The following is a 17,086-nucleotide window of genomic DNA, read 5'->3' on the forward strand; positions in this document are numbered from 1 at the left end:
TGGCTAAGAGGATAGATCTTACACACACACACACACACACACACACACCCCACTGCACATGGTAACTGTGTAGAGGTGAGAGATACGTTAATTAAAATAAAGTATGTCTGTTGAAAGATTTTAATTATGTCATTTCAGCAATTCCTTAGGAACCAAAAAATGCAACATATGCAATCCTTGTGTTTGCTACTACGTTTCAGTCTGACCAAACGGGCTTTTTGTTTGTTTGTTTTTTGCTGTTAAAAGAAAAGAGTAGAGGAAAACTTTTTATGGTGTTTTGTTAAATGAAACACTATCAATTTAATAAAAAAAAAACTAGGATCAAATTAAATCTGTTTTATGCTACCTGACTCACCTACATGGCTCAAGAGAACCACTGCTCATTTTAAAATACATGAACTCCTGCTACAACTCACCCCAAGGGTACTGTTTACAGTTGCCAGAGAAGGAAGCAGCTTTGTCATCAATCTATGCTTACGGTTTGGACCTTCCTCTCTGGTGGAGTTCACGATTTTTATTACTTTTTTTTCTCTTTGTTCATGATGTCTTAATCTAGTTAGAAGTTTTCTAATTGGTAGAGTGGTGATGGTAGTGTCTTTTACAGTATAGCTTTAAGATAATTCCCATGAGTGCCTAACTAGTTCATTCTAGATGCCCCCAAATTGTTAACAGCTTTTGTCATTTGCCCTTAAAAACTATTGGAGTAAATTCATCCTTTTAAGGATGTGCAATTAAGTTATCTAGTATATTCTTTTCTATATACATTTTCTGATAAAAGTTTTAAAATTTCTCCAGAAAAGTTAATATTTTAAAATTATGTAATTTAAAGAATTCCTAGATTGTTCTAAATTACACATTGGAGATACATTTTTCCTGACAGTATATCAACTAGTTTTATAGAGTTGCATTGGAAGTATGTGAAATGATGTCCCTGTATTCATGCTGGACCACTTGGTGTATGTGTTTGTATCTGTGTGTGTGTGTGTGTTTGTGTATGCACAAATGTATCTTCTAATCCTAAAGTGAAAAATTTATCAGTTGTTTTGCTTCATAATGAAAAGTTAATTTTTGGAAAAAGGGTTCTTAACTTTGATTTCATAGATAAAGTGGTTCATAGATGGCTTCTAAGGGCCTGGTGAATATTTCGAAATTATATTCTATTGTGTGAACTCTGAGAGTGTATATAATTTTAGATTGTATAGATATATAATTTTCTGATTTGACCATTCATACCTTTCATCAGATTCTCAAAACTTTCTCAAGCCATTGGTTTAAAAGGATCAAACATAACTTTGGTTTTTAAGTAGCTGGTTCAGAAGTTTAACATACTTGAGGCATTTTGAAGGCTAGTTTTATAATTGGAGCAATTATAAAGGAACAGAGTATTATAGACATTATTTAGCAAATCATGTTAAGGTTTGTTTTTGTCTCAAAACTTTCTTCATCATTATATTCTTCTGTCCAGGTCATCCTTACTGGCATGCTCTTTATCATAATGTCATAATTGATAAAGTTGTCTCCTACTTCATTGGTAATATTAGAAACACCCCACAAATAACCCATTGAAAAGCAGTAAAACCATTATTAGGATCATATTAGTTATTAGTTAATGTTATTAGCATTGTTACTGTTTTTGTTGTTTTACCTATCTTGAGATAAAGTACTGTAAATATAACAGCTATTGCCAAGTTTATGAAAACAAAGAAAAAGTTACACTCAGTGGGCTGAGTTGAATAAAGAGGAAAATATACACTTGTGAATTAATCACACAAACATCCAGGTTGAAAAATTTCCTGGAATAGTGTAATGTAGTGAAAAGAAAATAGTATTTAGACTCAAAAGATTTGTATTGAAGGTTTATGTTGTCATTAGGAAAAATATGGTGTCCAATTTTCTGAGGATACTCACAGTTTATGTCTGTTACCTTGACATAGTTAATAACATCAGTCTCTTTTATTCTCAAGAATGTATTGGTTTAGACAAGATATTGTAGGATGACCCCTATTTATTGTGACAACTAATTCTGTTTTCATAAGAATTAAGTGTGCATGATACAGTTAGTTTTCTTTGTTGTTTTAGCTGGTAAAAACTTATGTATGAGAAGGTTTTTTGTAATCGAAAAATCATTGTAAGAACTATAAAGAGATATATAGGCTGGGCACAGTGACTCACGCCTGTAATCCAAGTACTTTGGGAGGCTGAGGTGGATGAATCATGAGGTCAGGAGTTCAAGACCAGCCTGGCCAAGATGGTGAAACCCCGTCTCTACTAAAACTACAAAAATTAGCCTGCACCATGGTGGCAGGTGCCTGTAATCCCAGCTACTCTGGAGGCTGAGGCAGGAGAATCGCTTGAACCTGGGCGGCAGAGGTTGCAGTGAGCAGAGATCGTGCCACTATACTCCAGCCTGGGCGACCAAAAAATAAAAAAAAGAGAGATATAAATATGTTTGTATTCATTTGGGCAAAGTGAATAAGGTGACTCTATAAAATAGAGTAGTTTTATTTTTATCATATCACTCTTAAAGAAATTAGCATTAGTGTTTTATGGATTACTTGTGTAATGTCCATTTTTCCAAAGTGTGTTGTGCGGAAATCAACTCACAGACCATGACAACGAGCAATAAACTTTGACTTTGCCTGTGATAAGGATAAGAGATAGATTTCATTGAATTAAAATTCAATGGGTTTACTAAACTGAGTGAGAAAATGGAAGAATTATTTTGTAATTTCATCAATGTTCAATTCAGTTTTGAATGTTCTTCAGTTTATTCTCTTTATCATCTTCGAGGTACCTCATGCCTTTCTATTAGCTTTGAAAATGAAAATAATTTATTATTTCTGTAAGTCATTATCAGCAATCACAATTTTAATGTTCTTCCCTATTAATTTGATCTTAAGTGTGCAATTCTCAAACACTTCTGTGCGGCTCTATTCATGAATCCTGTTTTATTTCAGAAGATTTATTTTATTTCTATAAAATGGTTGCACCTTTGCTTTTAAAATTTCTTCCTGGACAGCTACTGGAGGACTTGTATTAATTTGAAACAAAAGAAAACAAAACTGGCGGGGCGCGGTGGCTCAAGCCTTTAATCCCAGCACTTTGGGAGGCCGAGAGGGGCGGATCACGAGATCAGGAGATCGAGACCATCCTGGCTAACATGGTGAAACCCAGTCTCTACTAAGAAATACAAAAAACTAGGCATGCGAGGTGGCAGGCGCCTGTATTCCCAGCTACTCGGGAGGCTGAGGCAGGAGAATGGCATAAACCCAGGAGGCGGAGCTTGCATTGAGCTGAGATCTGGCCACTGCACTCCAGCCTGGGCAACAGAGTGAGACTCCATCTCAAAAAAGAGAAAAAAAGAAAAGAAAACCAATTTTTACAGTAGCCAATGAGTTTCTAACCGCAGGGTCCCTTTATCAATAGCGAGAAGAAACTTATTCTGCCTAAATCTGAGAAGTCTTTAACTCACCATCAGGAGGACTACAAAACCTTGGCAAGCAAGAGTCACCTTACCATATGGAACTTTTAAATATGTAGTTTCTGGGACAAGATGTTAAGGGATAATAATTGCTACTTTGCAGGGTTATTAAAATCATTAAAAGATAATGTATATGAAAGTATCTGGCTAGTAACCTGCAATTTTGAGTAGATACTCAATAGCTATTAGTTGAGTTAATGAGCAAGATCTGGGAAGAATGAAGAGTCAAGGGAATAAATCCTACCAAATAATGCTCTTTCTTTTATTTTTTTCTATGCCAGCCAAGACCCACTCCCTTAAAGATTAGTACAAATGTCCATGAATAAAAGTTCATTTGACTGACTCGGATAGTCATTTTTACAAGCTTATGTGTCTTTCCAATCATTCAAATTTTTTTAACTTCCAAAATCTGAAATTGAAGATTCTGAACCACCTAGATTAGGATTTGAGGTCACCAAAAGACTCAATTTTACTATCTCCATCTACTGGCAGGGAGGAACTATATCCAAGCATCTGGACTGGCATAGAAAAGAGGAGAAAGAACATTTAAAAGGTAAGCGAAACGTATATTTTTATTTACTCTGAATTTTTAAGCTTTGCTTATCAGAAACTCTGTTGTACTTTCATGTAATTAAGGTTGATACACTGAACCATATTAGAGCAAGAGAATTTGTTTAGGAAGTATAATGCTCTTATCTGATTCTTCAACATCAGCAAGTGTGGATGTGAATGCCTTCCTCTCATAATGAGAGTACTTTCTGTCTTTGCACTTAATAAGTTTCCATGTAGTCATTCCAATGCCCTCTTACTGTATATTCCTAATAATTTTAAACTGCAAAATGTCTACATTCCCACTTCTGTATATTCTCTGACATGTTAGAGATAATTTTCCTGGCAAATTATTTTATTACCATGATTTGGAAAGAGTGGAAGTATGTTTCTCAAAGTTGAATTTATTATTCTGTTGTTTCTTATATTTTTTCATTGTCTGTTTATAATTATTTCAATTGGGCAGAAAGAACTAAATAAGTTTCTTCTTAATTGACCAGTAATAATTATATCAGTTCTTTTAAAATTGGTATTTTGCTTCTCCCTCAAAATCTTGAAATTGCCTTGGTTTACTTTTCACTATGATCAAATGTTGCAGTATGATAACTGCTATAAAAGAAATGCTTTGATGGTTTATGTGGTTGTGCAGTAATGGATCTTTACATTTAAATCATGTATTTTAAATAGTTTCATATTTTAAGTCTTACATTATGCATTATGCATATCTCTCTTTAAAAAGCCATATCTACACTTGAGAAAAGAAGTAAAAGACATTTGTCAAGATAATTAGTACTATTCCTATTACTGCAATTAAATAAGTATGATTTGTGCATTTTTTTCCAATTAGTTTTCTCCTCTGCACCCCGTGTCAGGTGTTTGTTCCATACCTTTGCTTGCTTTCTTTAGGTAGTGGTACATTTCTTTTAGAGGGATGGATGGATTTATAAGGAACATAGTGGAGAGTTTTCAGCTACAGAATTAGATTTCATGGAAAAGAATTGTCAAGGAAATGGTTTTCCAACATGTCAGTTCATTTGCTCAAAGGTCGTGAATGCAGCCGCTCCATTTGCTGGGTAGGGGATTACACTCACATAAACAGTGCAAATGCCATAAAGGAGGACACTCAAATCTTCTTGTGGCATCTGACAATGTCCAGTGTGACAGATAACTCTTGAAAGTTGGTCCTGAGATCAGAAGTCAAGGAAGTAGGTATTTTTCAATAATGTTGAAGGACCTAGTGATAATGGGGTGTTAGAGAATAATCTCACCTTGCTAATAGAACTTCTGATGAACCTCATAAAGTCAGTTCAGTCCCTATTTTGAATAAAAGCATATGCCTTCTCGAATCTATTCCATTCTGTTTCAACTCCTCTTTTAGTCCCCTGTCCCTTGATCTTCAGATCAATTTTAAAGCTGTTGTCATAAAGCTAGCTGTTGCTGAAGAATACTGCTAGTTGTTATAATCAAGCCCATTCTAGAATAAAGGATACTTAAAATCTTCATGTTTAAGCTTTTCACTCTTTTTTTTTTTTTATAGATCAGCTAGATGATAAAAATAATGTGCACTGCAGTGGAATAACAGCACAATTGGGTATTCTCATTGGTATTAAAATGTCTTTGCTTTGAAAATAAAATTTAAGCAACGCTTCTTCCCACAAACTAGCCAAGCTCTCTTACTACTTTATGGTTTTAATTTCTTTAAAACCTGATGTTTATATTTTTTGTATTTTACATCACTTTAAGATTGACAGAAATTGTTCCTGACTTGACAAAAATTGTTCCAGGTTGGGATTGTGGGGTAGGGAGGAATTTTTCTAGCAGGGCTGAATGAATAGGGTGTTCATGAGCATATTTTGTTTAAACTTAGCCTATGAGGGGCTAAGTATCATGTCCCAGGATAATTGCCCTTTATGTATACCTGATAGAGTTATGTGGAATTGCTGCTGAAACCAAACATCTTGCAACAAATATAACTTCTAAATTTCAAATATCATGTATGGAATTGTAAACACTTTATCACTTATTGACATTATTTAATCACATAAGGTAGAAGGACATGATTTGTATAGAAGTGACCTAATTTAGTATTTTTCTTGCCTTCTATTAGCATTCGTAAGAAAATCGTAAGTTCATCAGATATATGTTATATACATTCACTTTTGAAGCTAAAATGCTAAATGTAATGGGAAGCAGTAAAGTCTCATTTTCAGCATTAATATATTAATCTGAATATAGTAAGACTAAAGCGAATATGTTTCTATTTTCTTATTTTTAAAAATTCATTTGTTTTGCTCAATTCAGAGCTTAAGAGAATTTTGAAGTATCTTTTAAATATTCATTGAAAGCATAAACTGATGGGCTTATTTGAATTTTTTCTATGAAATAGTAAATTTTTTGGGTTATCTTTTTGTTGTTACTTTCATTGGTAAATTTTAAACATCCTTTTGTCAGAATGTCAGTAGTTTATCTAGGTGTAGTATGCTCACAAAGTAATAGGTAGCTACTTTCCATATTTTAAATTGCTTGTAAATTCTGCTCTGAATATTGTAAATTATATGTCCAACACAGGTAGAAAATTAACAGATGCTTAGTCTCCAAAACATGTGAAATTCTTTATTGAAAATATTTTCCTTAAAGTTGTTTGTTTAAAGGATATATAATGTGAATTTGTGGTTAACCACATTAGCCAGTTTTTGCCACAACAGTATTATTAGATGTAAATGCATTATTCTGCTTCAGATATTTTAGGGTGCCTAGTATTTTATGTGAACTTTCTATATTGAATAATAATTTTAATTCAATAAGAGAGTTGATTACATATTTAAAAAATCGATAATGAACCTTTAAGGTGAATGCTTCTTTTGTAATATGAATTACTCCTAATTTTTTTCTCCCACATTCTGGTTTTGGCCTCTTTAATGTACAGTTTAACAGAATAAAAAAATTGTAGTATTGCCTAAACATGTTTCACTAAGTGGGGTGTGTAATTGTGTGTGTATGCAATTATATTATTACTAATTGGTATGTAATAAAGGCTTTGAGGAGATTCTGTGTTTATATACTTGGCCATTTATCCTCTTTCATAATAAGTAAGAAGATTATTGCTTATTTTTCTTCCATAATTGAGCCTTCATTTTAAAATGTCATATCCCATTGTATAGAACAAAATAAGATTATTTTACCATTACCTTAAGGCAAAATACCATGTTGTCAAATCATTAACATTTCTATGTCACATGCTTCAGTGCCAGAAAAATTTTATAGATCCTCTCTGCTGAGCCTTTTATGATGCAAACTGGGATATTTTCAAGGACAGAAATAGTGGCACTCGTAATAATAATCGCAGCAGCATAACAGACTTAAATAAGTCTATTCCAGGTAAACCCAAACATATATTCACTATATAATTATTTTGGCTGTAAGTATAGAATGTTCTAACTCTTACTGGCTTAATAATAAAAGTTGTTTATGTATTCACAACACTGAGAAACCTAGAGTTGCAGTGATTTTATTGTGTGATTTGAGATGGGATCTAGCTCCATTTTTCAGTACTACCGCATATCTGCCCACATTTGTGCATCAACTTTTTCATTAGGCTAGACTCCATTATGATGACTAAATGGCTGCAGAAGTTCAAAATCTCACTTCTATACCCGAAATTGTCTTGTCCCCAACTTTTGGAAAAAAGCCATTGTATTTACTCTGATCGGCCTATCTGAGTGAGTCACACAGTGAGGGAAATGGGCTTATATTGATTTTCCAGGAATACTTCTGGCTAGGGTCAGTTCAACCTTTATTCAGTGGCTACTTCATAGTGGTGCTGAGGGATAGTGAGAAGATGCTGGCTATATTAACATTCCTTCATTGCATATGGAAGCTTTGCTGTGTACTTCCTGAACACAGGCCACCATTTCTTACCAGAGTTCATAGACAACAGACTAATGGTCGAGTTCCTGTACTTCTTAGTAGATTCATGAGAACCTCAAAGTGTTTTTTAAAGACAGCATCAAGTCAAAGAAATGACAAAATTTCCACTAAGTTGCTCCTTTTCCTCCTTCTTTAATTAAGTTGTAGAAGGAAATCAGAAATTTGAAATCACTGTCTAAAAACCACTGCTTCTTGCGTAATCAATTTGATGTTTGTAAAATCAGAAGGTTTATACAGATGACCAATGATGTGTTATATCTTACATATATCTTCTTTCTCATGACATCAGAAAATCTAGTATTTTGGGTAAATTTTCTCTCTCATTCCATTTGAATTAAACAGAATATGATGGCCAGTGTTTTTCCATTTACTTATATACTGATTTGTAATTATTTTATACAAATATCATTTCATTTGAACTTTAAATCAACCTGTGATTATCTCCAGTTTATCAAAAAAAAAAAAACCCTCAGATATCAAGTGGCTTGCCTAAAATAACAGATTTTATTATCAAATGGATCATATTTTACAGTTTAGATAAAATAATGACTATAACTGTGGCATTCGCAAGGTGTGGTACATTATAAAATGTGTTATATTTTCAGAATAAGTAGGTATATGAAGAAAATAGCAAATCTCAATAATGCATACTCTAAGTCCTACCACTTTCTGCTGAAATATGTTTGTAGGTTATTACGGATGAGCTTTGAGTAACACATCAAATGTAGACTAAGGGACTTTATTAGGGTCTATAAATTGTAAATCATATTATCTTTATCATATACAGTGTCTGGGAGTTCAGGAGTAAAGGATGAATTGTTGAAGTAATACGTAAAATTGTTTTCTGCCACATTTGTATAATGTCAAGTTTCTCTAGAGTATCAATAGGTATTAGGTGGTGCCATGTGCCAGGAACAAGTTATGGGCTTCAGTTAATACAGCTGACCTTTTAGGAATTGTAGTGTGGTAGAAAAGTGAATCCATACATTATGATTAAAATATTCACTCCAAAAGGGAATGTACACCGGGGATCAACTGTTGCCTTCCAAAAGAGGTAACATCTGAAACTGGCTCGTTTACTAGTATAGCTGGTCTAGGAATGAAATCAAATTACAACCCTAGAGGTTATCGCATGAAGAGGACAGGGCTTCGTTTTTAAGCACCTGTGGAAGTACTTGAAACATAATAGGTTCACAATATATAATTTTTGGTTATTTCTTTCCTTCAGGAATAAAATGATTAACTGTCTTCTGGGATAAGCTCAGAAGCCTCAGCTGGACATATTCTAAATAACTGGAATAGTCCCGTGATTTACTGAATATAGCAATCACTTTTCTTTACTTTTCCTTAAGGAATATTTGTTTGTGTGAGTGGTAAATAGCTGGAGGTAAGCAACACTAGCTTTGTTGGTTGTTCTACTTTGCTATTGTCTTAAAGATACAGGAAATGATGATAAAGCAGAAACTAAAGTCGGTTTTCCCTCTAGCCCGTCATCATACTTTTACATTAATAGAATTTGAAATATTAAGCTTGCAAATGGAATAAATCTATGTAGTTTGAAATTGATGGAGAGAGATTTGTTTGCTTTGTGGATCTCCAGTATACCTTATCTCTACAAAATCAAATAAGATTAGGATGAAATTACTCTGGATTTCCTAGGCAAAAACACACCAGCTCATGGAGTCAGTGAAACTATATATATATATACTTATATATATGTCAATGATTTTAACTAACAGTTGTTAAAAATGAATTTTGTTAGTTGAGAATTAAGAAGATTGAAAGCAGATGCAGAAATAGCTATATCCACAAACTAGCAACATTAGGATATAGAAAAGTTATCACAGGTGAAAAAAACAGTGAGCACAGCAAAACACAAATTAAATGGGTGAATGTGTGTATTATCAGTTTATAGAGTAAGAATGGGAAATACATGCATCTCACTCTAAGAGAAATGCATTTTTACATAGTTTGAAAATAACACATATTCGCAAGCAAATACATCCAAAATATCACAGGACATCTGTGAGGCAGATCTGTTTACTGGTGACACGTTGATACAGTCTTGCCTACGTGAAACAGAGGAGCAGAATCTACAACTGCCAAACTAAACCAAGATTAGAGACCTAATTCTTTTTACCTAATTTTAATCTGATATTTCTTTTCTGCTAAAATCAATGTAAAACATTAACATAAAGACATACATGATTTTTTAGGCGTTGTATATTATACAGAAACTTCCTCATTAGTGTTATCTTTATTAATAATGTAGCATTTTGAAGGATTATAATTTGAATTGCATTTTATGATTCTCTCACTACCACCTTTGTTCACCCATAATAAATATTTCTTTAAAGAAATCAAGAGTATGTAATGCATGGTAAACACTATAGAATTGCGTTGATTTTAAGTGCTAAAATGACTACTTACAGATGCATAGTGATTCTATATGACTGAATTGTATATTTACATATATAGTCAACAAGTTTACAGTATTTATGTTGTTATTCTCTCTTTTCCTTTTTTAAATTTTTTATTCGTTTTAGTTTTCAGTACCTCTACCTTAAGAGTGGTTGTGTATAGTAATCTGAATTTGTCTATAATTATAATTTTTAAAATGTAGCCTTTATACATATTTTCATTTTTCTTGTCAAGCTCATTATCTAAGATGTACAAGATTGATTCTTGTTAAAGTATACAAGTATGCAAGGATCATGTGATAAATATTTTAGTGATTTGACTATAAACATTTGTGGGGTTTTTTGGTAATTTGAGTATACTGTCTTGGATATAGGAAAAGCAAATGTTCAATAAAATATTCTCAAGTGGGTACTTTTCTCATCCCTAAAATACTAGTAAAGTTATATGTTCAAAAAATGACTGTTAAAACAACAGAATATAAGCACAGAGTTTTAATTTGGTAAACTTAATGTTTGTTGCTTTTTCTTTCTTCTTCTGATTATAGGCCTAGTTGCTTAAGTGAGATTTACATAAAACTTTGACAGTCATCTGCAAATCATAAGTGTTTGGTGGCAAACCTCCTTGCATTTCAAGGTGATTTTTTTGGGAGCAGCAATTTAACTTAAAAGAAAATTTACATTTTTTTTTAACCACAAATAAGGCCCAGATTTTCAGTCTTTAAATTATGTTTAATTATAGTCTAATTGAATAGTGAATTATAAAGGGAAAAAAAAGATGTAAACACAAACTTAAGTATATATATTTTAGCCATGCACTTTATGACTGAAGATATAAAAATAGAATTCAGATCTTTTAATAGCCATGTAGTTTTCTCAATTATATGCCAAACACTGTAATGAGTGCCTTGGATAAAAGGCATTTGTTTTGAAGCAAAATAAGGTAGAGGCTAGATTTTAATAAATCTGATTGGAAAAAAATAATTCATCGAAAATACTAGTTGCCAAGATGAGAAGGACTATTGATATAAATTACTATAAGTACCTCTGAAATATGTACATTATTGGAAGAAACTTCGGACAATAGGGAGAAATTCATTTTTAAAAGAAATATTTGAAAATAGTTAATGAATTTAAGTTTCAAGAGTTTATGATCATTACTTTCTTTTTAATTTTTTTTTTTTTTTTTAATTTTGAGGCAAGGTCTTGCTCTGTCATCAAGGCTGTAGTGCAGTGGTGCCATTACAGCTCACTGCAGCCTCAACCTCCTAGGCTTAAGTGATCCTTCCACTTCAGCTTCCCAAGTAGCTGGGACTGAAGGCACATGCTGCCATGTCCAGCTAATTTTTGTATTTTTTTTCTAGTGACAAGGTTTCACCATGTTGCCCAGGCTGGTCTCAAACTCCTAAGCTTAAGGGATCCACCTACCTCTATCTCCCAAAATGCTGGGATTACAGACAGGAGCCACAGTGTCTGGGCCGAGCATTATTTTCTTTTTTTTTTTTTTTTTTTTTTTTTTTTTTTTTTTTTGAGACGGAGTTTCGCTCTGTCGCCCAGGCTGGAGTGCAGTGGCGTGCTCTCCACTCACTGCAAGCTCCGCCTCCTGGGTTCACGCCATTCTCCTGCCTCAGCCTCCCGTGTAGCTGGGATTACAGGCGCCCGCCACCGGGCCCGGCTAATTTTGTATTTTAGTAGAGACGGGGTTTCACCGTGTTAGCCAGGATGGTCTCAATCTCCTGACCTCGGGATCCGCCCGTCTTGGCTTCCCAAAGTGCTGGGATTACAGGCGTGAGCCGCCACGCCTGGCCTATTTTCTTAATAAAATTTGTCTATGTGGAGAATTCCTCTCACTTTATAATTCCTTCTATATTCTTAGGAGATACACTGGTGCTAAATAATATGCATAGAAAAGGTGTTGATTATTTTATATATATTATTACAGCCAATATCAGTATAAATATTAGCATCTATTAAGAGGAAACATGTTCTGTATAGGGTGCTTACTGCTGAGGAAAAATTTAAGCACTGAGAAGAATGTAGGCATTCAGTTATTTAATTATATCTCATAAATAAAACGTTACAATTATTTGGGGTAATTTAGGATTAAAGAGGTTGTTCTTTAACCTTAATCATAGTCTAACTAATACATGACCCTTGACATTGTGTCTTTCAGGAAGTTTCTTAGAGCAATGTTCTTAAATTGTATCTTATTAATGTGAAATAATGTTAACATATTTTGATTAACATAAATACTAAATGAAAAGTAGCTGCAGTTACTGTAATTAGTGCTGACAATTGTGAGCAAAAAGAAATACCCATAATTCAAACAGCTTTGTGTGCAATAGAAGGTATATTAGTTTTCTAATATTATGTAAGAAATTTCTACACATTTAGCAGTTTAAAGTATCCTTTATCAACTTCAGTTCTGTCAGTTACAATTCCAGGCATCGTGTGACTGGATTCTTGTTCAGAGTCTTAAAAAGTTCAGATAAAGGTGTCCACCAGACTAGACTCCTTTCTGGAGGCTGTGGAGAACAGTCTGCTTCCATGCTGACCAGGGTCCTCAATCTTTTAGAACTGAGGTGTTCATTTCCTTGCTGGTTGTCATCCTTAGACTGTTCTCAGCTTTTAGAGGCTTCCCACATCCACTGGCACATGGCTTTCTGCATTTTTCAAAGCCAGCAATAAATAATCACCCTCCTGTTGAAGTGTCTCTCACAGTTTGAAATTTCTTTGGGTTTAGGAAGGACCCAGTTTAACTTGTGGGCTCTAACTTGATAAAGTTAGACCCACCCAGATATGATAACTTGAAGTCATCTAACCTAATCATGGGAGTAATATCCCATTAGATTTCACACACTCAAGGAGAGAATTATGAAAGGATGAGGGACAGGGGGAGATCATTTTAGAATTCTGCCATAGTATCATAAAGGAAGTGAGATCACTGGTGCGAAGATAAAAGAAGACACAGAATTTTAAGATACTGAGTAGAGAGAGAATAGGTTGGTGGAAAGGGACTTAGGTTTTTGGAAGTGAAATAAATGGAGAAGAGGAAACGGCAGAAAACTGTAATACAAAGACAAAAGGAAGAAAGAAGAAAAATGTAGGGTTTAATCTAAAATGTCATGATTTCATAGGGCTTAGTAAACTCCATTACACAGCTTGATGGCACATATCCAAAGGCAGTGAATACAATATCTTATTTTGGAGAGTAATTAAGTGTATGTAAGCGAGTGGATGTTGAGGGGCAAATTAATGAAAAATGGTGCTTATAAAGTAATGGTAATCTCTCCATGATCTTACTGCAAATACAGTGTTCAGTGTTGTGCAGCATATCTCCAAATTATGAAAACCAATGAGGCACTGCGAAAGACTGTTGTGATATTATGAGTATATAAAAGTTGCACTAAAAAATTGTCAGATATCCTACCATGCACATCACTTCATGTGTTCAAGGTCCAGTCTAAGGCTTTTACTTTTTTAAAAATAAAATAATATTAGAAATTCAATATGGGATATTTAAAAGTTTTTTCTTTCTCATTGGAAGTTAGCATCCTTAAATGGATTTTTATGGCCCGGAGCCTATAACTAGCCTAGTTCTTACATTTTTCTGTAGTGGTTTAATGACTGCTTATTTTATAACTTATCAGTTGTGGGTTTCATCTCATTATTAAATCTTAACTGGTTGAGTATAGGAATACTTCTTTTCTCAGCAGTGCCAGCTTGCCCTTTCCCTCAATTCTCTCCCCAACATTTCAATAAAAAGGTAGAGAGATATTATTAACAGTATGTTTTATGCATTTCATAAATGTGAAAAAATACCTTGCCTAGTAAACTTAGCAGCCATTTTGTACTATACTCTGCTCTTGGAGATTTAAAATTCATATTTGTGTATTCATGCATTGAGAAGTCCTGCAACATTTTTTGGATTTTAATATTTTCATGTACTGCTAATAGATCCCTTATAACAAGAAGCTGAGACCATTATTTTGATCTTGCTTTACTTTTCAGAGTCATTCAAGATTTGAGGTTATTTAGTGATTCCAGTTCATGTGAAGCTCTGAGCTTGTATTGCATGCCATTATTTTCCCCCCAGAAGTTATGGGTCCAAATAATGAGTTGTTATTAAGAACCTTTTGCCAGCTCAGTTTCTAAAGCAATGGTAATAAAAAGAGGTTAGAAGCTATAAATGGTGTGTGGTATGGTATGCTAATTGACATTTCAAAGATCAGTGAGAAAAGCTGAAAACAGTCTTTTCTACTAATCCACTTCTGCCTCTTTTATCCTCACATTTCATTTTCCTCAACTGTCTTAATACCCTTCTTATTTTTCCATATATAAAATTAATGCAAATCTTTGAATAATTAGTTGACTGTAGCTCTGCAGCTCTTATTTTTAAGTTAGGGAATTAAAATCATTATTTGTGTTTTTTAGAATAGAATTATATCTAGTTTATTTTTATTCTAAAATGTCTCGTATTTGATAACTTCTCAGAAATTCGAATCTTAACTCAGCTTTATTGTGATTTTAGGACTCCAAAAGAGTGTATAGTTGACATTTCAGTAATTAAATTCCTTGAAAGAGTAATTTGCTATGTTCTTTCAAGTATAAATATGAAACAGGTTTTTATTCAATAATGATAAAATAATCTTTTTTCTGGATCAGTTCTGGTAAGATTGGTATTTGGCGTATATCATATAAAACACACTCAGCACTTATCTGAGGTAAAGTGCAAATAATAAACATTTGTTTTAATAACTATAATTTTAGAAATCTGTGCTCTAAATGTATGCCCGTGTCTATGTTTTTGCTTTAGGAGTACAAGATCCTCAGCATGAGAGAATTATTACTGTGTCCACTAATGGAAGTATTCACAGCCCAAGGTTTCCTCATACTTACCCAAGAAATACGGTCTTGGTATGGAGATTAGTAGCAGTAGAGGAAAATGTATGGATACAACTTACGTTTGATGAAAGATTTGGGCTTGAAGACCCAGAAGATGACATATGCAAGTAAGTTATCATACTTGAAATTCCAACAATGTAACAACTGTTAAAGTCTTTCAAATTGCTTAATTTTGATGATCTGATTTTAAGTGACATCTTTTGTTTTATTTTTCTGATGATCTAAGAGATTTCCAGCCTCGTTGAAACTATGTTTTATTTGAAGTCTTAATTTAAAATCAGAAGACACATTGTGCGTACATAGTCATTATTTTCTACCTACTCTAAAATGATTTAATATAATTTGTGGTAAAAAAGCATATATGGAATAAAACCATTTAAAATAGGGAATAGAGAATACAAAGCTGTATAAAGGAATATAGTTGTGCTAGAAAACCTAAGTTGCGGTTAGTGCTGAAAATCTTATATTTGACCTTCCTCATAGTCAAATCAATAAAATAAATGATAAGCTACTAAAAGAAAAAGCTCTATCCACGGGTACATATTACCTGGATACATACACATGCACAGGACTAAGAAGTTTGAATATTACATCACAAAGAAGACATACAGTTCAGAAAGCAGCATTAGATATTTAGGCTAACGTTATGCCTTGCTAGGTAGGAATTCATCATAATTATCCTAGAAGCATTCATGAACCAAAGTCAGCTGGAGTATTTCACCCACGCAAAAGACCACCTACTGTATGTCATACAAATATTCCTCTGTAAATCCCATATGAATACACTTGTCAAGGTTGGGTGGTCTTACTGAAGATTTTTTACTTCAATGACATTTGTATAACATGAAAATATTTTACTTGAACTTCTTCACTGGATTTTTTATTTTCTCTTTGATATACAAGTTAAAAGAGAATTTTCATCTCATGGTATATTACAAATAAATATTTCAGTACAAATGAAATAAACTTTGTACTTGCTTTCATCACAGTTTTTATCTTTAACATTTACATGGTTACATATTCTTCACATTTGTTCTTTCTGTGATTGTACATTTCATGTTGTTTTTTTCCTTACATCTATAATTTTAGACTTTGAGAACTAGAAGCTACCCTGATTATATTTAGAAGACAACCAGAGGAATAAAGCAGATGCCCTAGATCTCATTCAGATTTTGTACCTAAACAAATGCTAAACCCATTTTTCCTAACACCTATTTAGTCAGGTTTTCATCATGCTGTACTGCACCTCTTGTCTTTTTTTTATGTAAACATAATCTTGTCAAAAATTACAAGGGGTGTAAGATTTTGCCCTACTTGCAAAGTAGTAAGTAATCCTATCCCTTTTGTGGATGCTAATGGAAGACAGGAGACTTCTGGGTCAGAGACAAAGGACTTCATTACAAAAGTAGCAGTCACTGGAGTATTATTAGCACTTTCTTGTGCTTTTTCCTAGAGTTCCAATTCCCACAGGTCAACACCAAGAGAGCCATGTGACACCCACTACCCATATTCTTCCCTGATTACACCTTCTCGTCACTACAAATATAATCATTGTCCTAAATTTTGTTACTCATTCTCCTAATTTTCTCTGTAATTTTGTAAGAAGTACATATTTCTCTATGTGTGATCTTACAAAGATAGTTAATTCCTTGGCTGTTCTGAAATAGGTATCAATGGAGTAATACTGTGTGCTTTCTTTTATGATTTAACGTATGTTTCAGAACAAGCAAAACTAAAAAAAAATATGCTTTTAAAATTAGTTCATATTGAGGCAGATAGCTTATTAGATCATTTGTTGTCTTTGATG

The 17,086-nt window shown here is 33.3% G+C and overlaps 1 protein-coding gene across 4 annotated transcripts in view; it reads left to right on the top strand.

Moving 5' to 3' along the window:
- Nucleotides 1–17,086, top strand: part of PDGFC (platelet derived growth factor C) — a 222,403-nt gene that overhangs the window by 108,576 nt on the left and 96,741 nt on the right. For 2 of the 4 annotated variants that reach the window (XM_017871044.1, XM_017871045.1), the window contains exon 2: nt 15,191–15,386. In XM_017871044.1, the coding sequence (XP_017726533.1) occupies nt 15,191–15,386 (196 nt within the window). Of the gene's footprint in view, nt 1–3,973; nt 4,035–7,347; nt 7,409–15,190; nt 15,387–17,086 lie in introns of those variants that run through there. The other 2 variants (XM_017871046.1, XM_017871047.1) reach the window with 2 other exon arrangements.

Source organism: Rhinopithecus bieti, unplaced genomic scaffold, assembly GCF_001698545.2.
Source record: "Rhinopithecus bieti isolate Rb0 unplaced genomic scaffold, ASM169854v2 scaffold_3878, whole genome shotgun sequence".
Classification (NCBI taxonomy): Eukaryota; Metazoa; Chordata; class Mammalia; order Primates; family Cercopithecidae; genus Rhinopithecus; species Rhinopithecus bieti.